Genomic DNA, 19825 nt, shown 5'->3' on the forward strand with positions numbered 1-19825 from the left:
CTTTTGAAGTTAATTTGAAGACATGAAGATATAGAGAGAGAAGAAACGGGTTTCCCCTAAACATTCTAAATTCTATTATCATGAAAAAGTAATTGTTGGCTGGCTGGGGAGGAGGGGAGGTGAAAGCTACTTTGCACAGATGTAAATGAAACCCTAGACTGAGGGCTCACCAGCATCATAAGAAGGGTCCAGTGGAGGTCCCTGCCCTCCCTGCCCCGCCGCGGGTGTGAGTGGAGTGATGGCCCCTTACCAGGTACACCGGGCTGCGGCCGTTATCCATCGCAGGGATGCCAGTGAGGACCTCAGCTAACACCTGCAGAGAACATGCAGTTAGCACGGCTCAGACACGCATGCACAAGGTCAGGCAGGGAACTCTGGCCAAGAGAGAAGCTGCTTCTCAGTAACAGAGGCTGAACTCCAGGCCCGGCTCTGCCATTTGCCAGCACAGACACTTGCCTGAAATCTGGAACACAGGAATATCACTAAACGCCCGCTCCAATTAAACACGCCACCCCACTGCTGGTCGAATTAACTGATGGCAGGCAGGGAGGATGGAAGCCAAATGTGCATGTATTACTGTCAGTTACCAGCCAGGCCTGGGTTCAAATTCCGACTCTGTTCATTACATGCACAGGTGATCTTTGGGCAAGTCACTAAAACCTGCGCCTGTATCTTTATCTGGCAAATGGTGATCTGGTGGTGTTGAATGTACGAGAGTGCCCCACCCTTAGTGTCAAACCTCTCTCCCACAACCTCTCTGGAAGCAAGTCAGAACAGGGTCACATTTACCGCCAAGAGATCCTCCACCCCAAGAGGAAGGGCCTGCAGGGTCAGTAACAGACTGGCAGAGGCCAGTAGGGGGCAGCGGAGGGCACCCCACAGCAAGAAGATGGCAGCCAATTGAAAGGGGACTCCCAATGGGCGGTTGCCAGGAAGGGAGGGAAGAATGAGGGGAAATGAATAAACAAACATTTCCTCTGCCCCTTCCACATGGCAGGCTCTGTGGTGGGCCTTTAACAGAGGTCATGTAGTGCTCACCAAAAAACACTGAGAAACATAGTGTTTCCCACAACAGGAACTGAGGTTCAAAACCTGCTGTCAGTCAGTGGCAGGGCTGAGAAAAAGAGAGAAGGGAGCCAGTGGGCACTCAGCGAATGAATGAACGAGTGAATAAATGAGAAAGTCAACTGTCACATCAAGAGCTGAGTTAAAAAGTCAAGAGTAAATAGTAATGAGGAGTGAGGGTGTGAAGACAGAAATAGTAACAATAACCACAATAATACATAAAGTATCTTATTAGTCTCCATGTATGTAGCATTACCTCCATTTTAGGGAGGACAAAACTGAGGCCCAGAGTTACAGGTGATGCACCCGAGGTCACAGAGCTGAAAGTAACTGAGCCAGGACTCAGACCCATGCTCTTAAGCTCTACACTACGGTGCCTGGCAGCCTCAGGGCTCAGTCCCACTGGTTCTTAAAGGAGCAAAGCCTGGGCTAGCCCTGCTGAGCTTCACTGAGCCACTCACAGTGGGGCTGATGGCAGGGCAAGGAAACCGGAGGAGCCGATGGGCTGGGAGACGGGGGCAGCAGAATCCGGCATGTGGAGGTTGGGCTGAGGGCAGAAGATAGCCCAGGGCGAGGGCACCACTGGGAGAGGTAGACAGACAGGAGACTGTGGTCAAAGAGGAAGTGCAGAGTTTGAGGCTGGAGTGGAAGAGAGAGGGCAAGGTCCAAGATGCAGTTGTTTGGTCTTGGCAGAAGTCAACCACAGACTGTCACTTTTCCCAGCCAGCATTTCCCAGGCTGGGTTCCATGGGACACTGATGCTGAAGGATACTGAGAAAACAAGGTTCCACAGTCAAATTAACTTGAGAAATGCTGCATACCCTTTGCCAGGCTATGGTGAATTCACAATTACCAGATTAAAGGCTCATTACCATATTAAAGGCTCTGATTAATTTTGTGGTAAAGAAATCTGCTTGACTTTGCTTAACCGAGCATTTCCCAAACCTGTTTGGTCACAAACCCTTTAAACACATCAAACCTATAGAGATCTCAAGGAATCGGCGTTCTATAGAAATATACTCTGCAGACCGCTACTCTCAGACCATGAGCTCCTGGGGGAGGGACTGTGTTTCAGTCACATTTATATCCCAAGTACCTGGTACAGAGTAATAACAGACAGGGATGGCAGTGTAGCGGGGACGGAGGTTGGATGGGTAGATGGATGCAGAATGGATGGGAGGTGGTTGGACGGATGGATGGATGGATGTTGGATGGATGTTGGATGAATGGCTGGACAGACGGATGGAGAGATGGACAAAACAGCTGGATGAACAAACAAGGACAAACAATTGGATGGATCATTAGAGGCCAGCTGGGTGGGAATCAGGGAGCTCAGGAGATGATATCTGTAGCCTACTGGAATCCGGACTCTCATGAGTGGCTTTACTTCAAGGGTTGGCAAAGTTTTTCTGTAACAGGCTAGATAGTAAATATTTTAGGCTTTCTGGGCCACAAACCAAGTCTCTATCACATAGTCTTCTTTGTCTTTTTCTTCTTCTTCAATCTTTTATAAATGTAAAAACTATTCTGAGTTATAGGCCATAAAAGATAGGCCACAGTTTGCCAGCCCCTACTACATTTGATGGAACACATCTGAGCCTCTATTATATCTGTGCTTGAAAAGGAGCCGCAAGAAGGACAAATGAGTGCTGGCCCGAGTCTAAGAGAAAAGGAAGCTCTTACTATCCCACAGCTGAAGACGTCCACTCGCTTCGTCAGCTGCCCCACCCTGATGAAATCGTCTGGCAGATACGCAGCGGAGGCCTGGAAAAGGTGGGTCTTCATCACAGTGTACCTTGACCTTTTGTTGACAGGACACAGGTGAGCCATTGGATGTGCCAGCTTGGGGGTGAAGTTTTCATCTAGCAAAACATTGGAGCTGTGGAAAAGAAAGCAGAGAGAACCTTCTCGTTTCGAGCTGGATGGGAAGAGGTTGCCATAGAGACCCCTTTCGGAAACAACTTAGCAGTGAGCAATGTTGGCTCCTGCAAGAGGGGGGTCACTGAAGATCCTCACCATGGGGTTTCTGAGCCAGTCCTGATAGGGAAAGAGACGGTATTGGGAGCCCAATCCCACCAGGAAATGGGGATGAAGCTAAGATTAGTCCTGCTGCCCCAGGAATGGCAGGTGGTATGGCAAACAGGTGCGGCCATCCTCATCCCCACAGACGTCAACCCTGATCCCCCTTGGCTTGCCAAGCCCACAGGCGCTGTCGGCTCAGTCCCTCCCAAAGCTGTGCGGACCCCCGAGCTCTGGCCCAGCTCGCTCAAGTCGAAATGCCAGCATCCTTTGTTACTGAACCTGCCAGATTGTGGGGAAGAAGAAGGGTAATTAAAATCTTCTTGGACTCAGTCCTCTAAACCGTGGGAGTGAACACTCTCAGAAAGTACTCTGAAGGGGAAAAAAAATGAAGAAAACTAAGCTACATTTGCAAAAATATTCAAACTAACCTTAAGTATTTTTAAAAAGTAGACACCAATTCCAATATCTACTCTAAGGAGTGGTTAAGTAAATTATGGGCAAATCCCTTCAACGGAAGACTAAGAAGTCACTGAAAATGATGACATGCAGTGTGGGGACATATTTACCATGTTTAACTGGAGGGGAAGAGACTGTGAATTGGTTACCAGGTAACCATGCCGCCTTGGGACTAAGACTTCTGTGTGGGCAGCAGTTGACAAGAGAAACAGAGAACTGGAGGCCAGCTGACAGTCAGAGCGGGCAGGAGGGTCAGGATGACCTCCCACCTTTCCATTTCCTTTCTTACTATTATGTGCAATCAAATAATAATGAGGGGAGAGAAAAGAGGAAAGGGCTTCCGCTTGCTAAGTGGACAGAGAGGGAGAACTTTGGGGAAGCGTGAGTTCTGTGGTTTCGAGGTCAGTTTTGCCAGATTTTCTGGTATCTTCCGGACTCTGTGCCTTGAGTCCCCAGACGGAGATCTCTTGCTCTTGGGAGCATGTGCTGAGATGCTGGGGTGCACGCCTGGCCTACAGGGAGCCTCCCACACACGAGCTGCTCTCACCAACACATACACAGCAGGGGCAGGCCCTGAGGAGACCCGAGCAAGGAGCTCAAAATCCCAGGGTCACAGGACAGGTCCAGATCAGCTGCTGTGTGAGAAGGGAAATCCATCAGGGGTGTGTAGTGCTTGCTGGGAAAACCCCAGCTCAGAAAGACGAGCTTGGTAACAGGCAGGCAGCTCAGGCTGACAGCTAGCAGAGACACAACCCAGAAATACTGATTTTTGAGGGTATAACAAAGATAGGAAGAAGAAACCCAAGGGAGGTGAGGCAGGGAGAGAAAGGCAAAGAGAAGAGAGGCAGAGGGAGAGGAAGGGGACCCAGGAACGTGTGCTGCCTCTTCTCTGCAGCCTGGGCCCTCGGCAGGGTGCAGCGCCCTCTCTCACCTCTTGATGTTGCTGTGGATGATATCCAGGCCGTGCAGATGCTCCACGGCACGAAGCAGCCCCGAGCAGATGCTGACGCGCTGGAGCCAGAGGAGGGGGTCTGAGCCACGCTGAGAGAAAGAAAAGGAGGCAGAGGAAAAGTCCCACCTGTGCCTTTTTAAAGTCCCAGTGGCAGGGTCTTGAGCTCCTGTCTCTCCTCCAGCCCTTCCTGTCCTCTGCAACAGCTAGGTACCAGTTTTGACATCAGACAGATCTAGGTGTAAATCCCAGCTCAGACACGCACTAGCTGTGTGACTGGAAAAGACACTCAAATGTCTCTGAGCCTTGGTTTCTTCAGACATAAAATGGAAATGTTAATCCCTATGGTTTAGGGTTGTCATAAGAATTCAAAGGAGTGTATGGTCTGCTCCTAGCATAGTGCCTGCCACACAGTGGGTGCTCAATAAGTAGCAGCTATTTTGTTTCTTGTGGGACTTTTTTGGTGAGGAAGATTGGCTCCGAGCTAACATCTGTTGCCAATCTTCCTCTTTTTGCTGAGGAAGACGGTCTCTGAGCTAACATCCGTGCGAGTCGTCTTCTGTTTTGTACATGGGACAATGAGTGGTGTGTAGGTCTGCACCTGGGATCTGAACCTGTGAGCCTCGGGCCACTGAAGTGGAGCTTGTGAACTTAACCACTATGCCACCGGGCCAGGCCCCAGCAGCAGCTATTTTTATCACAACTATTATAGCGGCAGCTCTGAAATTCTTCTCTAGGAGGGGCTGGTCGGGAGAGGAGCTAGGGAGCTTGTGTTGGCACAACAAGCAAATGGGCCTTAGGCCAATTTTAAGCATATTTGGGGAGACTTCACAAGGGCTGATGGGGCTTGTAGGGTGGACTAAGGCCCCCCACCCTCCCCAGGGGCTGCCACTGTTGTTCTAAGACTGAATCTCCAGGCTAAATTGCCACGTATTTTTCAAGTCCTGTCTTAGATCCCACATCCTCTAAGAACTGGCCTTTGCTAATAGATTTCTTCACAAAAATTCAGGAATCTGGAACCAGATGAACCCAGTTTAAACCCTGGCCCTGATCCTTATCAACTGTGTTCCTTTGGGAAAGACGCTGCAGCTCTCTGTGCCAGAGACTCGTCTTTTGGAAAATGGAGAAAACCTCTTGGGCTGTGGCAAGGCCTGAAGGAGAAGTGTGTGAAGCCCTCATCACAGCATCTCACACACAGCGAGGCTCAGCAGAGCCGGTGACCAGCACTACACCATGAACAGCGGCTTTGTCTGGGCCCTGCCAAAGGAGGCAATAATTGTGTTGTGCAATAACTTTTTCCCCTCTGTTTGAGGATTTTATGGGAAGGAGGTTGGTTTGTTTGAAAAATTGTAATTTTAATAGGTATTACACTCATGTGGTATAACATGTGAGAGGTGCAAAAGGGTGTGTATAAAAGGTCCCCTCCTGTCCTGAGCCCAGCTACCTGCTCTCCTCCCCAGAGGTGGCCCAGGTACCAGTTTCCTGTATCTTTCCAGAGATATTCCATGAATATACAAGCAAACAGGTATCCATTAGAATAGCATTTTTTTAATAAAAACTTGTCTCTACTTTTTCATAATCTCTCTCTCAATTCTTTTCCTTGTCCTATTGCATTGGCTAGCACCTCCAGAAGAACGTTGAATAAAATTAGCACTATGGGATACCACTGTCTTGTTCTTGACTTAAATGAAATGCCTCTTGTCAAATAATTTTTTCATAGGTTTTTTTTTAAGATTGGCACCTGAGCTAACATCTGTTGCCAATCTTCTTCTTTTTTTTTTTTTTTTTTTTCTTTCTTCTTCTCCCCAAAGCCCCCAGTACATAATTGTATATTCTAGTTGTAGGTCCTGGCTGTGCTATGTGGGACGCCACCTCAGCATGGCCTGATGAGCGGTGCCATGACCGCATCCAGGATCCCAATCGGTAAAACCCAGGGCTGCCGAAATGGAGCACGGGAACTTAACCACTCAGCTGCCAGGCTGGCCCCCCATAGGTTTTTACCTGAAGATGTTTAGCCAGATCGTAACTATCCTGGCCTGACTTCTCTCCTTAAGAGCCTCTCTGGATGGCTCCTCTCCCTCTGGGCTCCTATAAATCCTTCACCCTTGATTCTCTAACTGGGTGCTGCCTGGCCCTGTTCTCTGACCGTGACCCAGCGCCTTACCTGGTGCTGGAGTCTGTCCTGTAGAGAACCATTTGCCATGTAGGGGTGGACCAAGCTGTGAAACTGTCCTCCGGTGCAGAAGCCCAGCAGAGGTAAGACGTTGGGGTGGCAGCATCTGAAAACAGGCACCGGCGCAGGGGTGAGGAGTCAGACAGAAAGAACGATCAAAGACTGCTCCACTTCCTCACCTCTCAGCCCTCTCCCGCCCTCGCCACCCCGCAGAGGGCCCAGCACCAGGGCAGAAGGATGAAAACTGCCTGCCTTCGAGGAGCCTCAAGTCAAGGGGCTCCAAGGTATCCCGCCTCACTACTCTGCAGCAAATGACACCTTAACCACCCCATCTTCCGGAAACTGAGGATCAGAGCTTACGGAACTTGCCCAAGGTCACGAGCAGCAAGCAGTGAAGCCAGGATCAGCCTGCAGGTCTGTCTGACTCCCAGGACTGGAGTGCTTCCCCAAAATCCTCTTCCGCTGGGTTATAAGTCATTGTTCCCTCCTCCTTCCTCTCCGGCCACTCTTTCTTGGCCTTTTTCACCAAGATCCTCCTCCTCTGTCTTCCTTTGAAACCTGAGTCTCCTTGGCTGGGCTCACCACCTTGTTTTACAAGCTGCTCCTCGAGGTATCTCCCTCCTCTAGGTGGGGCCAGAGTTAGCCCGCGGGTCCTTTGCCGAGGCCTGCTCTAGAGCGCTCTGATTTTAAGAAGGATTCTCCCTGAGGGTTGGAACCAGTGAGTCTCTGCCCATCTCAAAAGCTGGCATAGAAGCAGATGACTCCCTCCCTGGAAGGAAGCAGTCGGGCCAAGTGAGCCCACATTCTTTTCTAATTCTAACCTATGAATATAGTTGCTACATAGGGAAAGCATGGACTATGGAGCCACATCAACCTAGGTTCAAATTCCAGCTCTGCCACTTACTAGCTATGTGATCTTGGACAAGACACTTAACCTCTCTGTGCTTCAATCTGCCCATGTGTAAAATAATGTGATAATAGTACCTACGTTACAGAATTCTTGTGAGGATTAAATGAGTTTATACACATAGAGTGCTTAAAACACGCCTGCCACATAGGAAGCACGACATAAGGGTGAGCTGTCATCATTATTAAACAAAGTATTTTCCCAGGGGCAGGCTTACCTGTGACAGATTTGGACCTCTGCCTGGAAAAACTTTTTGATTGATCCTAGACCTGAGCAGGCCATCTGTGGGAAAAGACATAGAAATATGAAAATCCCGCCCCATGCCTGCAGCCTCCACGCGGAACTGGAAGGCAAGATGTGCTTGCCTCTCTGAGCTTCTTGAAGACGAATGGCTCGCCGTGCCGGTGCCCTCTGTAGACATCAGCAAAGGTCCCCTCGCTGATTTTGTGGTTTTGGTTGAAGTTATCTGTTGCTTGGACCACGTCCGCCTCACTCCAGAAAAGGCTGTCTCCAGCCAGGCTCAAAAGTGTTTCTTTCTCGGGAATGGAGGCGCTAAAATCCTAGGAATTCAGGGAGAAGAGACGGAGATTAATATGGAATTAATACGGAAAATATTATTTTCCCTCCCACCTCGGGGTATCTCAGAACATCAGAGCTGGGGGGTAAGGAGGGTCATCTTATCCAGTGAGGAGGAATGGCAAAAAGGACATGAACAAGGCCAGCTCAAACCCCAGCTCCACCTCTAGCTTGCTCTGTGAACTTGGACAAGTTACTTAACCTCTCTGAGACCTCATTTCTTCATCAGCAAAAGTGAAGCTAACAATAGTACTCCGGAGGGTAATTGTGCAGATTAACTAAAATGTGAGTATTCCTGGCACACGGTTGATGTTTCCTTCTTTTCAGTTTACAAAGGGGAGCACCGAGGGGGTTGAAGAGCTGAGGGGAGGTCACACGGCTGGTCGACAGCCAAGCTGGCACCCCTGGTCCTAGCCGTGGTGTACACGCTGGGAAGCGGGATACAGGTTCACGTAACCAAACATGATGCTGTCATCAGAGCTGCGGAGGCTGCTTGCAAGCACAAGCCTATAAAAAGAGCTCTGCTCCGATCACTTGCCTTCAAACAGCTGTACATAAACCAAAGTCCTTTTAAACTAATGTGTTCTTATAAACTGTCTTAGAAAAGTAGGGGGGAAGTCATCCATAACCCCTCATCCACTTAACTCCCACTCAAGTTTGGGGCGTCCCATGACAATTAGATATACACGGGTCTATTCAACAAACTGGAATCAGGCACATGCACAGTTTTGAATTCTGGTGTTTTCACTTAACATTAACCCATGGTCACTCTTCTAAGTTACTAAATCGTCTTTGAAAATGATTAATTTTCAAAGAAAACTAAAAGCCTGCTTGAGCGGCAGTCTCTGTTCTGGGGGAGCTCCACTTCGCAGACCCCGCCGGAGCGGGCTTCCTCGCCAGGCAGCTGCCCACGACGACACCCTTAGGGGCCCACAAAAACATTTGAATCTCTTTTAAAATCAGAAGAACAAAAATAAACTTTTAGAGGCGAAGAAAATGTTTTAATTTTTAATCCATCTCTATGTTAACGCAATCGTAAGATAGAATTTAAAATTTTTTTTTAACAAAGGAAAGGGCTCGTGAAGACAGAAGTGCCGAAGACCCACAAAAGCCATGTGTGGGCCTGCACCCAAGTCATTGAAAATTCAGGATAACTCAGACATACTTTGGGTTGAAGAAAGGTTGGAGGGGAGGCGGATTGTAAGCAAGGCACTACTGCAACTGATATATTTGGGGGGGGGAGGAAGATACCAACGATCAGTTCTCATTTAAACACAAATAATGGAAAAACGCATTAAAAACGTGGGTTCAATCCAGACAGAAAATCAACAAGGAAATTATAGAATTAAATGAAAAATTAGACCAGATGGACTTAATAGATATATATACAACACTTCATCCAAAAACAGCAGGTTACACATTCTTCTCAAGTGCACATGGAACATTCTCAAGGATTGACCATATTTTGGGAACCAAAGCAAACATCAATAAATACAAGAGAGTTGAAATAATATCAAGCATCTTTTCTGATCATAATGCTATTAAACTAGAAATCAACTACAAGAAAAAAGCAGAGAAAGGTGCAAAAATGTGGAGACTAAACAACACGCTTCTGAACAAACAATGGATCATTGAAGAAATTAAAGAAGAAATCAGATTTTATCTGGAGACAAATGAAAATGAGAACACGACATACCAAATCATTTGGGATGCAGCAAAAGCAGTCCTAAGAGGGAAATTCATCGCAATACAGGCTCACCTCACTAAACAAGAAAAAGCTCACATAAGCAACCTCAAACGACACCTAACAGAACTAGAAAAAGAAGAACAAACAAAGCCCAGAGTCAGTAGAAGGAGGGAAATAATAAAAATAAGAGCAGAAATAAACGATATTGAAACAAAAAAGACAATAGAAAGGATCAATGAAACAAAGAGTTGGTTCTTCGAAAGAATTAACAAAATTGACAAACCCCTAGCCAGACTCACCAAGAAAAGAAGAGAGAAATTGCAAATTAATAAAATTAGGAATGACAGAGGAGAAATCACAACAGATACCAATGAAATACAAGAGATCATAAGAGAATACTATGAAAAACTATATGCCAACAAATTGAACAACCTGGAAGAAATAGACAAATTCCTAGACTCCTACAATCTCCCCAAACTGAATCAGGAAGAAATGGAGAATCTGAATAGGCCAACCACAAGTAAGGAAATAGAAACGGTAATCAAAAACCTCCCCAAAAATAAGAGTCCAGGACCAGACGGCTTCTCTGGAGAATTCTACCAAACATTCAAAGAAGACTTAATACCTATTCTTCTCAAACTGTTCCAGAAAATTGAGAAAGATGGAGTACTCCCTAACACATTCTATGAAGCCAACATCACTCTGATCCCCAAACCTGACAAGGACAACACAAAGAAGGAGAACTACAGGCCGATATCACTGATGAACATAGATGCAAAAATCCTCAACAAATTTTTGGCAAACCGAATACAGCAATACATCAAAAAGATTATACACCATGATCAAGTGGGATTTATACCAGGGACACAGGGATGGTTCAACATCCGCAAGTCAATCAACGTGATACACTACATCAACAAAATGAAAAACAAAAACCACATGATCATCTCAATAGATGCAGAGAAAGCATTCGACAAGATCCAACACCCATTTATGATAAAAACCCTCAATAAAATGGGTATAGAAGGAAAGTACCTCAACATAATAAAGGCCATATATGACAAACCCACAGCCAACATAATACTCAATGGACAAAAGCTGAAAGCCATCCCTCTGAGGACAGGAACAAGACAAGGGTGCCCACTTTCACCACTCCTATTCAACATAGTACTGGAGGTGCTGGCCAGAGCAATTCAGCAGGAAAAAAAAATAAAAGGAATCCAAATAGGTAACGAAGAAGTAAAACTCTCGCTGTTTGCAGACGACATGATCTTATATATAGAAAACCCCAAAGAATCCATAGAAAAACTATTAGAAATAATCAACAACTACAGCAAAGTAGCAGGGTATAAAATTAACATGCATAAATCAGTAGCATTTCTATACACTAACAATGAACTAACAGAAAAAGAACTCAAGAACTCAATCCCATTCACAATCGCAACGAAAAGAATAAAATACCTTGGGATAAACTTAACCAAGGAAGTGAAGGATCTATACAATGAAAACTACAAGACTTTCTTGAAAGAAATTGACGATGACATAAAGAGATGGAAAGACATTCCATGCACATGGATTGGAAGAATAAACATAGTTAAAATGTCCATACTACCTAAAGCAATATACAGATTCAATGCTATCCCAATCAGAATCCCAAGAACATTCTTCACAGAAATTGAACAAACAATCCTAAAATTCATATGGGGCAACAAAAGACCGCGAATTGCTAAAGCAATCCTGAGCAAGAAAAACAAAGCCAGCGGAATCACAAACCCCAATTTCAAAACATACTACAAAGCTACAGTGATCAAAACAGCATAGTACTGGTACAAAAACAGGTCCACAGATCAATGGAACAGAATTGAAAGCCCAGAGATAAAACCACACATCTATGGACAGCTAATCTTCGACAAAGGAGCAGAGGGCCTACATTGGAGAAAAGAAAGTCTCTTCAACAAATGGTGCTGGGAAAACTGGACAGCCACATGCAAAAGACTGAAAATTGACCATTCTTTTTCACCACACACCAAAATAAACTCAAAATGGATCAAAGACCTAAAGATTAGGCCTGAGACAATAAGTCTTTGGGAAGAGAATATAGGCAGTACACTCTTTGACATCAGTTTCAAAAGAATCTTTTCGGACACTATAACTCCTCAGTTGAGGGAAACAATAGAAAGAATAAACAAATGGGACTTCATCAGACTAAAGAGCTTCTTCAAGGCAAGGGAAAACAGGATTGAAACAAAAAAACAGCTCACTAATTGGGAAAAAATATTTACAAGCCACTTATCCGACAAAGGGTTAATCTCCATAATATACAAAGAACTCACACTGCTTAACAACAAAAAAACAAACAACCCGATCAAAAAATGGGCAGAGGACATGAACAGACATTTCTCAAAAGAAGATATGAATATGGCCAATAGACACATGAAAAGATGTTCATCATCGCTAATCATCAGGGAAATGCAAATCAAAACTACACTAAGATATCACCTTACACCCGTTAGATTGGCAAAAACATCCAAAACCAAGAGCGACAAATGTTGGAGAGGTTGTGGAGAAAGAGGAACCCTCATACACTGTTGGTGGGAATGCAAACTGGTATAGCCACTATGGAAAACAGTATGGAGATTTCTCAAAAAGTTAAAAATAGAAATACCCTATGACCCAGCCATCCCATTACTGGGTATCTATCCTAAGAACCTGATATCAGAAACCTCAAGAGTCCGTTGCACCCCTATGTTCATCGCAGCATTATTTACAATAGCCAAGAAGTGGAACCAGCCTACATGCCCAGAAACTGATGATTGGATAAAGAAGATGTGGTATATATACACAATGGAATACTACTCAGCCATAAAAAAAGACAAAATTGGCCCATTCACAACAATGTGGATGGACCTCGAGGGTATTATGTTAAGCGAAATAAGCCAGTCAGAGAAAGACGAACTCTATATGACTCCACTCATAGGTGGAAGTTAGTATATTGATAAGGAGATCAGATCGGTGGTTACCAGACTAAAGGGGAGGTGGGGGGAGGGCACAGAGGGGGAAGTGGTGTACCCACACATGACTAACAAAAATGTACAACTGAAATCTCACAAGGTTGTAATCTATCATAACATTAATAAAAAAAAAAAAAAAACGTGGGTTCACTCAAGCCCCACCCCTCCCCACCCCGCTGTACTGACCCCCGACTCTGACAGGTACAGTCTTAGAAGCTCAGAGCAATCCAAAGGGCCTCCTCTCTCCCCTCGCCCTGACCCCCGACCCCTCCACTGGCCTCAGGCTGCATTTTCGAGGGAGAGCAGCAAGCTGGGGGATGGCGCGATTTACCTTTGAATCAGATGAAGCTGGAGGCTCGGTGTTTAAGGCAGAAGAGGCATCTTCAGGAGGAAGCGGGAGGCTGGCTCTGGCCAGAGGGGGCCCTGGAAAGGAGAGAGTGTGGGTCAGGCTGCTGCTCACTGGAGAAGGAGGGGGGTGGTTCTCTCTCCGGCCCCCAGACCGAGCCTGTCTCTCATTCACTCCACAAACACTCACTGTCAATAATGACAGCGGCCACTCCGCGGCCCTTCCAGACGCCATCCTACACACTCCTCGTCCGTCACCTCACTGAAGCCTTATGACAGCCCTACGGGTTGGTCCTGCAAATAACCCCCATTTGCTCGGTGGAGAAATGGAGGCACTGCAGGTGGCCACTTGCCCAGGGCCACACAGAGAGTAAGCGGCAGAGCCAGCCTTCAAACGAAAATTCGTGTGACGTCTAACCCCACACCATCCCACCTCCTGTGCGAGGAGCAGAGGACTCAGAGGCGAATTAGCTACGGCGCCTGCCTTCCAGAAACCTCCACCGCAGCGGGAACAGCAACAACCAACCTCCAAGGTGGGAGGCAGGAGAGGCTGGCCAAGCAGGTAGGGAGACCAAGGAGGTTCACAGAGGAAGGAGCATTTGACCTGGGCCAAGTGTGTGTGAGGTAGGAGGGCACCGTGGCGGTGGCACCGGCCCCTGAGGAGGTGTGGCACTGGGAAAGCCCAGGCGTGCAGTAAATATTCCAGGCACGCTTACTGAGCAAACGCTGACATCACTCCAGGCACTGTTCTAAATGCTTCAGTGTCAACTCATTTAACCCTCACCATAACCTAGGAGACGGGGAGCATTATCACCTACTCCTTACAGACGGTGAAACTGAGGCACAGAGCAGTTAAGTAACCTTTCCAAGGGCACACAGTCAGTGGCTCCAGTGTGTGCTCTTAATCCCTCAGTGAATGAAGATCCACAAGAGAGAAGGCTTTAAGAGGAGTCAAGGGGTGAGGGAAAAGTCAGGTCAAAGGGGGTGACATTTCCTCAGCAGGCACGACAGGAAGATTAATCTGAAGACCAGTGTGGCAGTCCGGGGTCTGCCTGATCAGGGCGGGGGCTGCTGGGGGTGGGACGGGCTGTTGTGGCTGCCACATGTGGAAGCAGGCCTTGGCCAGAAACCGGAAGCTGCAGATGTCACCATTGGGAAAGACTCAAGTGGCTCCACGGCAGGAATGGCGTGTGAGTAACTGGGGGCCGGCCCTTCCGAGGGAACCTGGCTTTGACCCCAGGGTTGCTAGTCAAATCCACCTGCTTCAGGTATTTCTGGTTCACGACATCCAGAAAGGAGTGATTAATCTGGAACCTTGGCCATAAAAGAATTAATTGGGAAGATAGAAAATAGCAGCATGCTGAAACCAGAGTCAGCCTTGCTAAGCTGCTCCCCAGGCAGCCGAGAAAATGGAAGGCCCCACGCTGGGCCTGAGCCCCTCACCCCACAGGGCTGGCCGGGGGCCTCTGCTGCTTCCAGGGGCTTCGGGTTTTGGTTTTGTTTTTTTTTTCACATTTTCCAGGGTTGGCTATATTTGAAAGAACTACACTGAGGAGGTCCCGTGTGTGCACACCCACACCGCATCAGGGAACCCCAGAATGGCTACTAAAAGTAAACACACCTCCCCAAAATACACACACAGGTGTGCACACACATTGGCACACACCCTCAGCCCATCCGTGCGCAGTAACTGTAAACCGAGCGTCGGGGGTAAGGGCTACAGCTCAGACTGGGAGTAAACCTTGGGCAAAAAAAGGGAAAAAATAAAACTAGAATATAAAATAAACAAACGCGCCACAGAACAGCTGCTGGCAGCATAATGGACTCGGAGCCCCGCCCTCACACGATCCCATCCCCTAGCTGACCCGACCCGTGCTGCCCGCTGGCTGTTGCCCTGTGACTGAGGGCAGAGGGGAGACTGAGGGGACACTGAGGACTCTGATGATGACTCTGGGCCCGCCGAGGACGCCCTGGGAGCCTGCCTTAGACTGCAGGCAGGCAGGACACTCCCACCCAACCCTACCCCCTCTCCTTCCCCCAGTCCTGCCAGCTCCCCCCCTTTTCTCTCAGGCATCTGTCCTGTGAAAACCCTTGCACGCTTCTCAGGTGACCTGGACTAATACCCGCCTATGCTGGCCGCTGGCTGGCACAGGGTCCTGGCCTGGCAGAAAGGTTCCCGCCACAGCTGCTCCCCTGGCAGAGGCCTCGGCCTGAGCCCTGCTTTCTCTGGCCTCAGCTCCATAGCCTTGGCCAGCACCCCACAAACCATAGTCACGTTCATCCATCTCCTAGTTGTTGGGCGTGTCTCTGTGCCATGTCACTGTGAGTTGTTTTTCTTTTAATCCACTTTAATGCATATACTATGCATTTAGTCTTGAAATCCCTGGGTTTTTGTGCATGTGATACATATTTTTTTCTAACACCCATGTTCTCATGCACCACTGGGGGTACAGGCTCCCCACCCTGGAACCACTGCTCCAGGCAATTAGACGTCCCCCCTGCTTCCCTCCTGAGTTCTGCCCCTTGGCGCTCTGGCCCCAGCGCTCACTGCGCACAGGTCCCTGGTCCTCCCCTTGGCCCAGGGGCTCCAAGGTCAGTGCTGGCCTCACACCAGCCATGACTCTTTCTGGTCTGACTTGATGCCTGAGGTTTGCTCTGAGGCTGCACCAGGCCTCTCAAGCTGGGGGACGGCTGAGGTCTGCTCTTGTGACATATGAGGGCCACTAGTTGGAGGACTGGCTGAGTCTACTTTGCCCTGTGGTTTTGAGGAAAAAAGGAATGGGATTTGGGCCAATACCACAAGGCTGACAAATCAGATAAGCACTCGCCCTTACTTTGTAAAGCCTGTGGAAGGAATGGGGCAGGGAAGACACTGGTCTCCATAAATATCATTTCCAAAACACTAAGAGTTAACCCTTCGTGTGCTGAAACTTTTCCTAAAAAAAAAAAAAAAAAATACCGTTTCCCACAGAAATCTTTCTAGAATGTCTACTTCCCAAGCAGAATGCTCTGCATCTCATCCTGCTGAGTTGCATCCTTGTAGCACGAGTACAGAACAGGGAGCAGTGCTGTGTGTAACCTGGGGTTTTCTGTGTCCCGCCCTGTGGCTGGCAGCGGCTCTGCCTCTCCAGCTTCCCCATCTGCCCTCCTGGGATCCGACAGAGCTGGGCTCAAGGCCTGCCTCCATCATCACCAGAGATTTGACCTTGGGCAGGCTGTGCTTCCTCGCTTCACCTGTCGGGCAACTCAGTGAGGCACCGCCCAGAAGCTCCCGGCTGGGGGCTGAGAATCACAGGTGAAATACCTGGGCCCGAAGCACATGACCTTGGCAGGCTGTTTACCCTCTCTGTGCTTCAGCCTCCTCGTGTGTGAAGTGGGGATAATTACAATACCTAACTCATATGGCTGAGGATTAAATGTCACATCTATGAAGTGCTTAGAACAGTGTCTGGGACGTAGAATGCCTTCATCTACTGAGTTATTTATTTCTTTTTATAAAAATGGTAAGAAATGATACACATTCTTTTGTTATCTGACTTTTTTTACTTGAGGAAGATTGCCACTGAGCTAACATCTGTGCCAGTCTTCCTCTGTTTTATGTGGGACGCTGGCACAGCGTGGATTGACAAGCAGTGTATAGGTCTGCATCCAGGATCCGAACCCACGAATCCCAGGAACGTAACCACTATGCCACCAGGCTGGCCCAGGTTATCTGACTTTTTAAACTCAATATAGCATGAGCATGTTTCCATGTATGTAAACACACATACCTCATTGTTAACATATTATTATGTTATGTAACAGTATTACCTTTAAGACCCTCTGTCATTAATTTTATCATCCCCATTGTTGTTTCCAATTTTTTGCTACTACATGCTGAGCTGAACATCCTTATAGATATATCATTTCCTTAAATAAATTTCCTTTAAATAAAAAATTAAATTGAATTAAAGTACTTGAGCCTGGGGAGGCAGCCGTCCTCGTGGGCTGCCCCTGCTCCTGTCCATCCTTGGTGTCTCTCACAGACGCTGCCAAAGGCCTCCCTGCGTTCACGGCATCCGGGAAGTATGGGACAGAAGACTTGATTTCAGGAGCTGGTTTCCCTGAAACAAGGTGGAAACAAAGTTATTATGGTTCAATGAAGTGGGGAGCCATCGAGGGGCTGGGTCTGGAAGTAAGAGACTCGTGTTCTGTTCCTGGCTCTGCCTCCAATCCAGTGTGCCCCAGCGAGTTCTTTCCCACTTTGGACCTCGGCCTCCTCCTCCATAAAATGCAGTGGGGGGACACGACAATCTCCCGTGATTGGCCCAGCTCTCATATTCTGAGTCAGACACAGCTGCCTTCCAGTCCTACCAGCTGTGTGACCTTAGACAAGTCACTTTTCTTCTCTGAGCCTGTTTCCTCACCTACGAAATGGAGATGATGATAATGATAATAGCAGCTTACCTACGTCACAGGGCTGTTGGGAGGGGGAAATGAGATGCAGATGTGAAAGGACTTCGTAAGGCTGTGCATTTCCCTGAACATGTGGGGAAGTTAAAGATATCCATCTCAGTAAACCCTTAGTTGAGCCCCTAAATATAAAAGTTCTGGCAGTCGTTTAGCTTCCCCTTCCACAAGCAGTGGAAACGTGTGCCCTTCCCCATTCTGTAGACGAAAACCCTGCAACTGGCAGCTACATCAACAGAGCACCCACTCTGCCAGGCCCAGCCTAACTCTGCAGACACCAAATCCCCACCAGGTCTTTGCATTCCATCGCCGTTAGAGATGAGGAAACCGAGGCCTGAGCAGGTTAAGTGGCTTGCTGTCACACAGCCTAGGCAGGCGGGACTGGCGAAAGCAGCCTGGGCGGAGGTCACCTGCTTTCTTGAGAGCAGTCACTTCCCCTTTGCATGAATTTGGGAAACCCTAAAGGTGCTGTGAGGGCGTATGCACACTGGCTTCCACCAGCTTCTCGGAGCCTGCTCTTGGTGAACTAGCTTCCTCTGCCCTCCTCCACCGCAGCCGCGGCTTCACCTCTGCAGGCTGACCGCTCCCTCCCACGCAGGAGGCCTCCAGATCCCCACCCAGGACGCATCTTACTAAAATGCAGCCCTGGCCTCATCACCCGCCTGCTTGCAGCCTTTGTGACTCCCTGTGGCCCAGATAAGGTGTACACTCTTCACTGAACTCGTCTATCTCCCCCGTGCCTCCCAGATCAAATCCAAACCCTACAGCCCTGCGTTCAAGGCCCTTCACCCTCTGCTGGTCTGAGGTGGACCCATGTTTGAGAATCGAAAAAATGGGGGCACTGAAGTCCCAGGGAAGGCCGCCGACTTGCTTACTCTCATCGAGCATCAGGCAGGGCTGGAACAAAACCTCTCTGGCCTCTGAGTCTCCAGCAGCATTTATTCCAACAAGTAAACTGTGTCTCTAAACAAAGCCGATCATTACCGTGGGACCAAGTTTTTCAAGCCCAAGCTTTGGGGCTAGAACAGTATTAACAACGCCTAAATTCTGGCACTACACTTGTATGGCACACACAGATTTTTTATTTTCATGACAATCTCTGGTAGTTAACAGAATTATCTACATTTTAGTATTGAGAATCAGATAGGTAAGATGATGTGTCCCAAGCCAAACAGCTGAAAAGATTCAAACCTGGGTTGGCTCGGGCAGAACTACTGGAACACCGCTGTCACCACCACCCCTCCAGCCCCCACTCCCCTCTGCCGAGGGTGCCGCCCCGGGGCCGCCTGTGGAAAAGCTGGCAAAAAGGGTGGGAGCATGTGAAGAAAGGCTGTTGGGAATGCACAGAAGGGACGAGAAGGCTGGATGGGGGATAATGGGTGACTTTGTCCTTGTTGTGTTTCCTTTACTGTCACTGACACCTTATTCTTTGAAATGAAACTATCTTATAAAAGAAGTAGCATAGCTTAGCCGTTCAGAGTCCAGGCCCTGGCTTCCCAGCTGCATCCACTGTGGACGCCCTTCAGGAGGGCTGGGCAGACGCTGCCCGCAAGCCTTCCCTCAAAGGACTGGAGCTCCGTTACTGCTCTGGGTGGTATTTTCAAATCCCAGTTATCTGTTCAGCAGCCCAAACAGAGCGTGTAAGGAGGGCAGGGCGCGAGGCTTTTCTTTTCGCTGCATACAACTCTGAATCACTGACACTTAGTTTTTGTTTTATTATGTATATTTTTTAATTGTGGTAAAATACACATAACATAAAATTTAACTCCTTTTAAGTCTACCGTTTGGTGGCATTGAGTGCACTCACGCTGTCGTGCAGCTGTCACCACCATCTACCTCCAGAACTTTTTCAACTTCCCAAACTGAAACTCTGTCCCCATTAAACACAACTTCCCCTTCCGCAGCGCCTGGCAACCCCCATTCCACTTTCTGTTTCTATGAATTTAACTATTCATTGAAATTTTTTAACTTGTGTGGGGTTTTTTACTTTAATAGTAACTAAAACGACGTATGTGCATATCCATTCCGTGGAAAGCTGTTAACATATTTTTTTAATTGACATATAACATTATATTAGTTTCAGGTGTACAATACAGCGATTGGATATCCGCACATACTGTGAAATGATCACCACAAGTCTAGTTAACATCCTTTTCCTTGTGATGAGAACTTTTAAGATCTCTCT

General features: G+C 47.8%; 1 protein-coding gene across 4 annotated transcripts in view; it reads right to left on the reverse strand.

Moving 5' to 3' along the window:
• IRAK2 (interleukin 1 receptor associated kinase 2) overlaps positions 1-19825 on the reverse strand; it is a 71512-nt gene that overhangs the window by 12600 nt on the left and 39087 nt on the right. For 3 of the 4 annotated variants that reach the window (XM_014848153.3, XM_014848152.3, XM_044754913.2), the window contains exons 3-10: positions 17148-17294; positions 13178-13269; positions 7938-8132; positions 7790-7854; positions 6657-6771; positions 4475-4584; positions 2749-2944; positions 251-313 (exon numbers count right to left, since the gene is read on the reverse strand). In XM_014848153.3, coding sequence (XP_014703639.2) covers positions 251-313; positions 2749-2944; positions 4475-4584; positions 6657-6771; positions 7790-7854; positions 7938-8132; positions 13178-13269; positions 17148-17294 — 983 coding nt within the window. The remainder of the gene's footprint in view (positions 1-250; positions 314-2748; positions 2945-4474; positions 4585-6656; positions 6772-7789; positions 7855-7937; positions 8133-13177; positions 13270-17147; positions 17295-19825) is intronic. The other variant, XM_070493295.1, reaches the window with a different exon arrangement.

The sequence above is a fragment of the Equus asinus genome, chromosome 21 (assembly GCF_041296235.1).
Source record: "Equus asinus isolate D_3611 breed Donkey chromosome 21, EquAss-T2T_v2, whole genome shotgun sequence".
Lineage (NCBI taxonomy): Eukaryota > Metazoa > Chordata > Mammalia > Perissodactyla > Equidae > Equus > Equus asinus.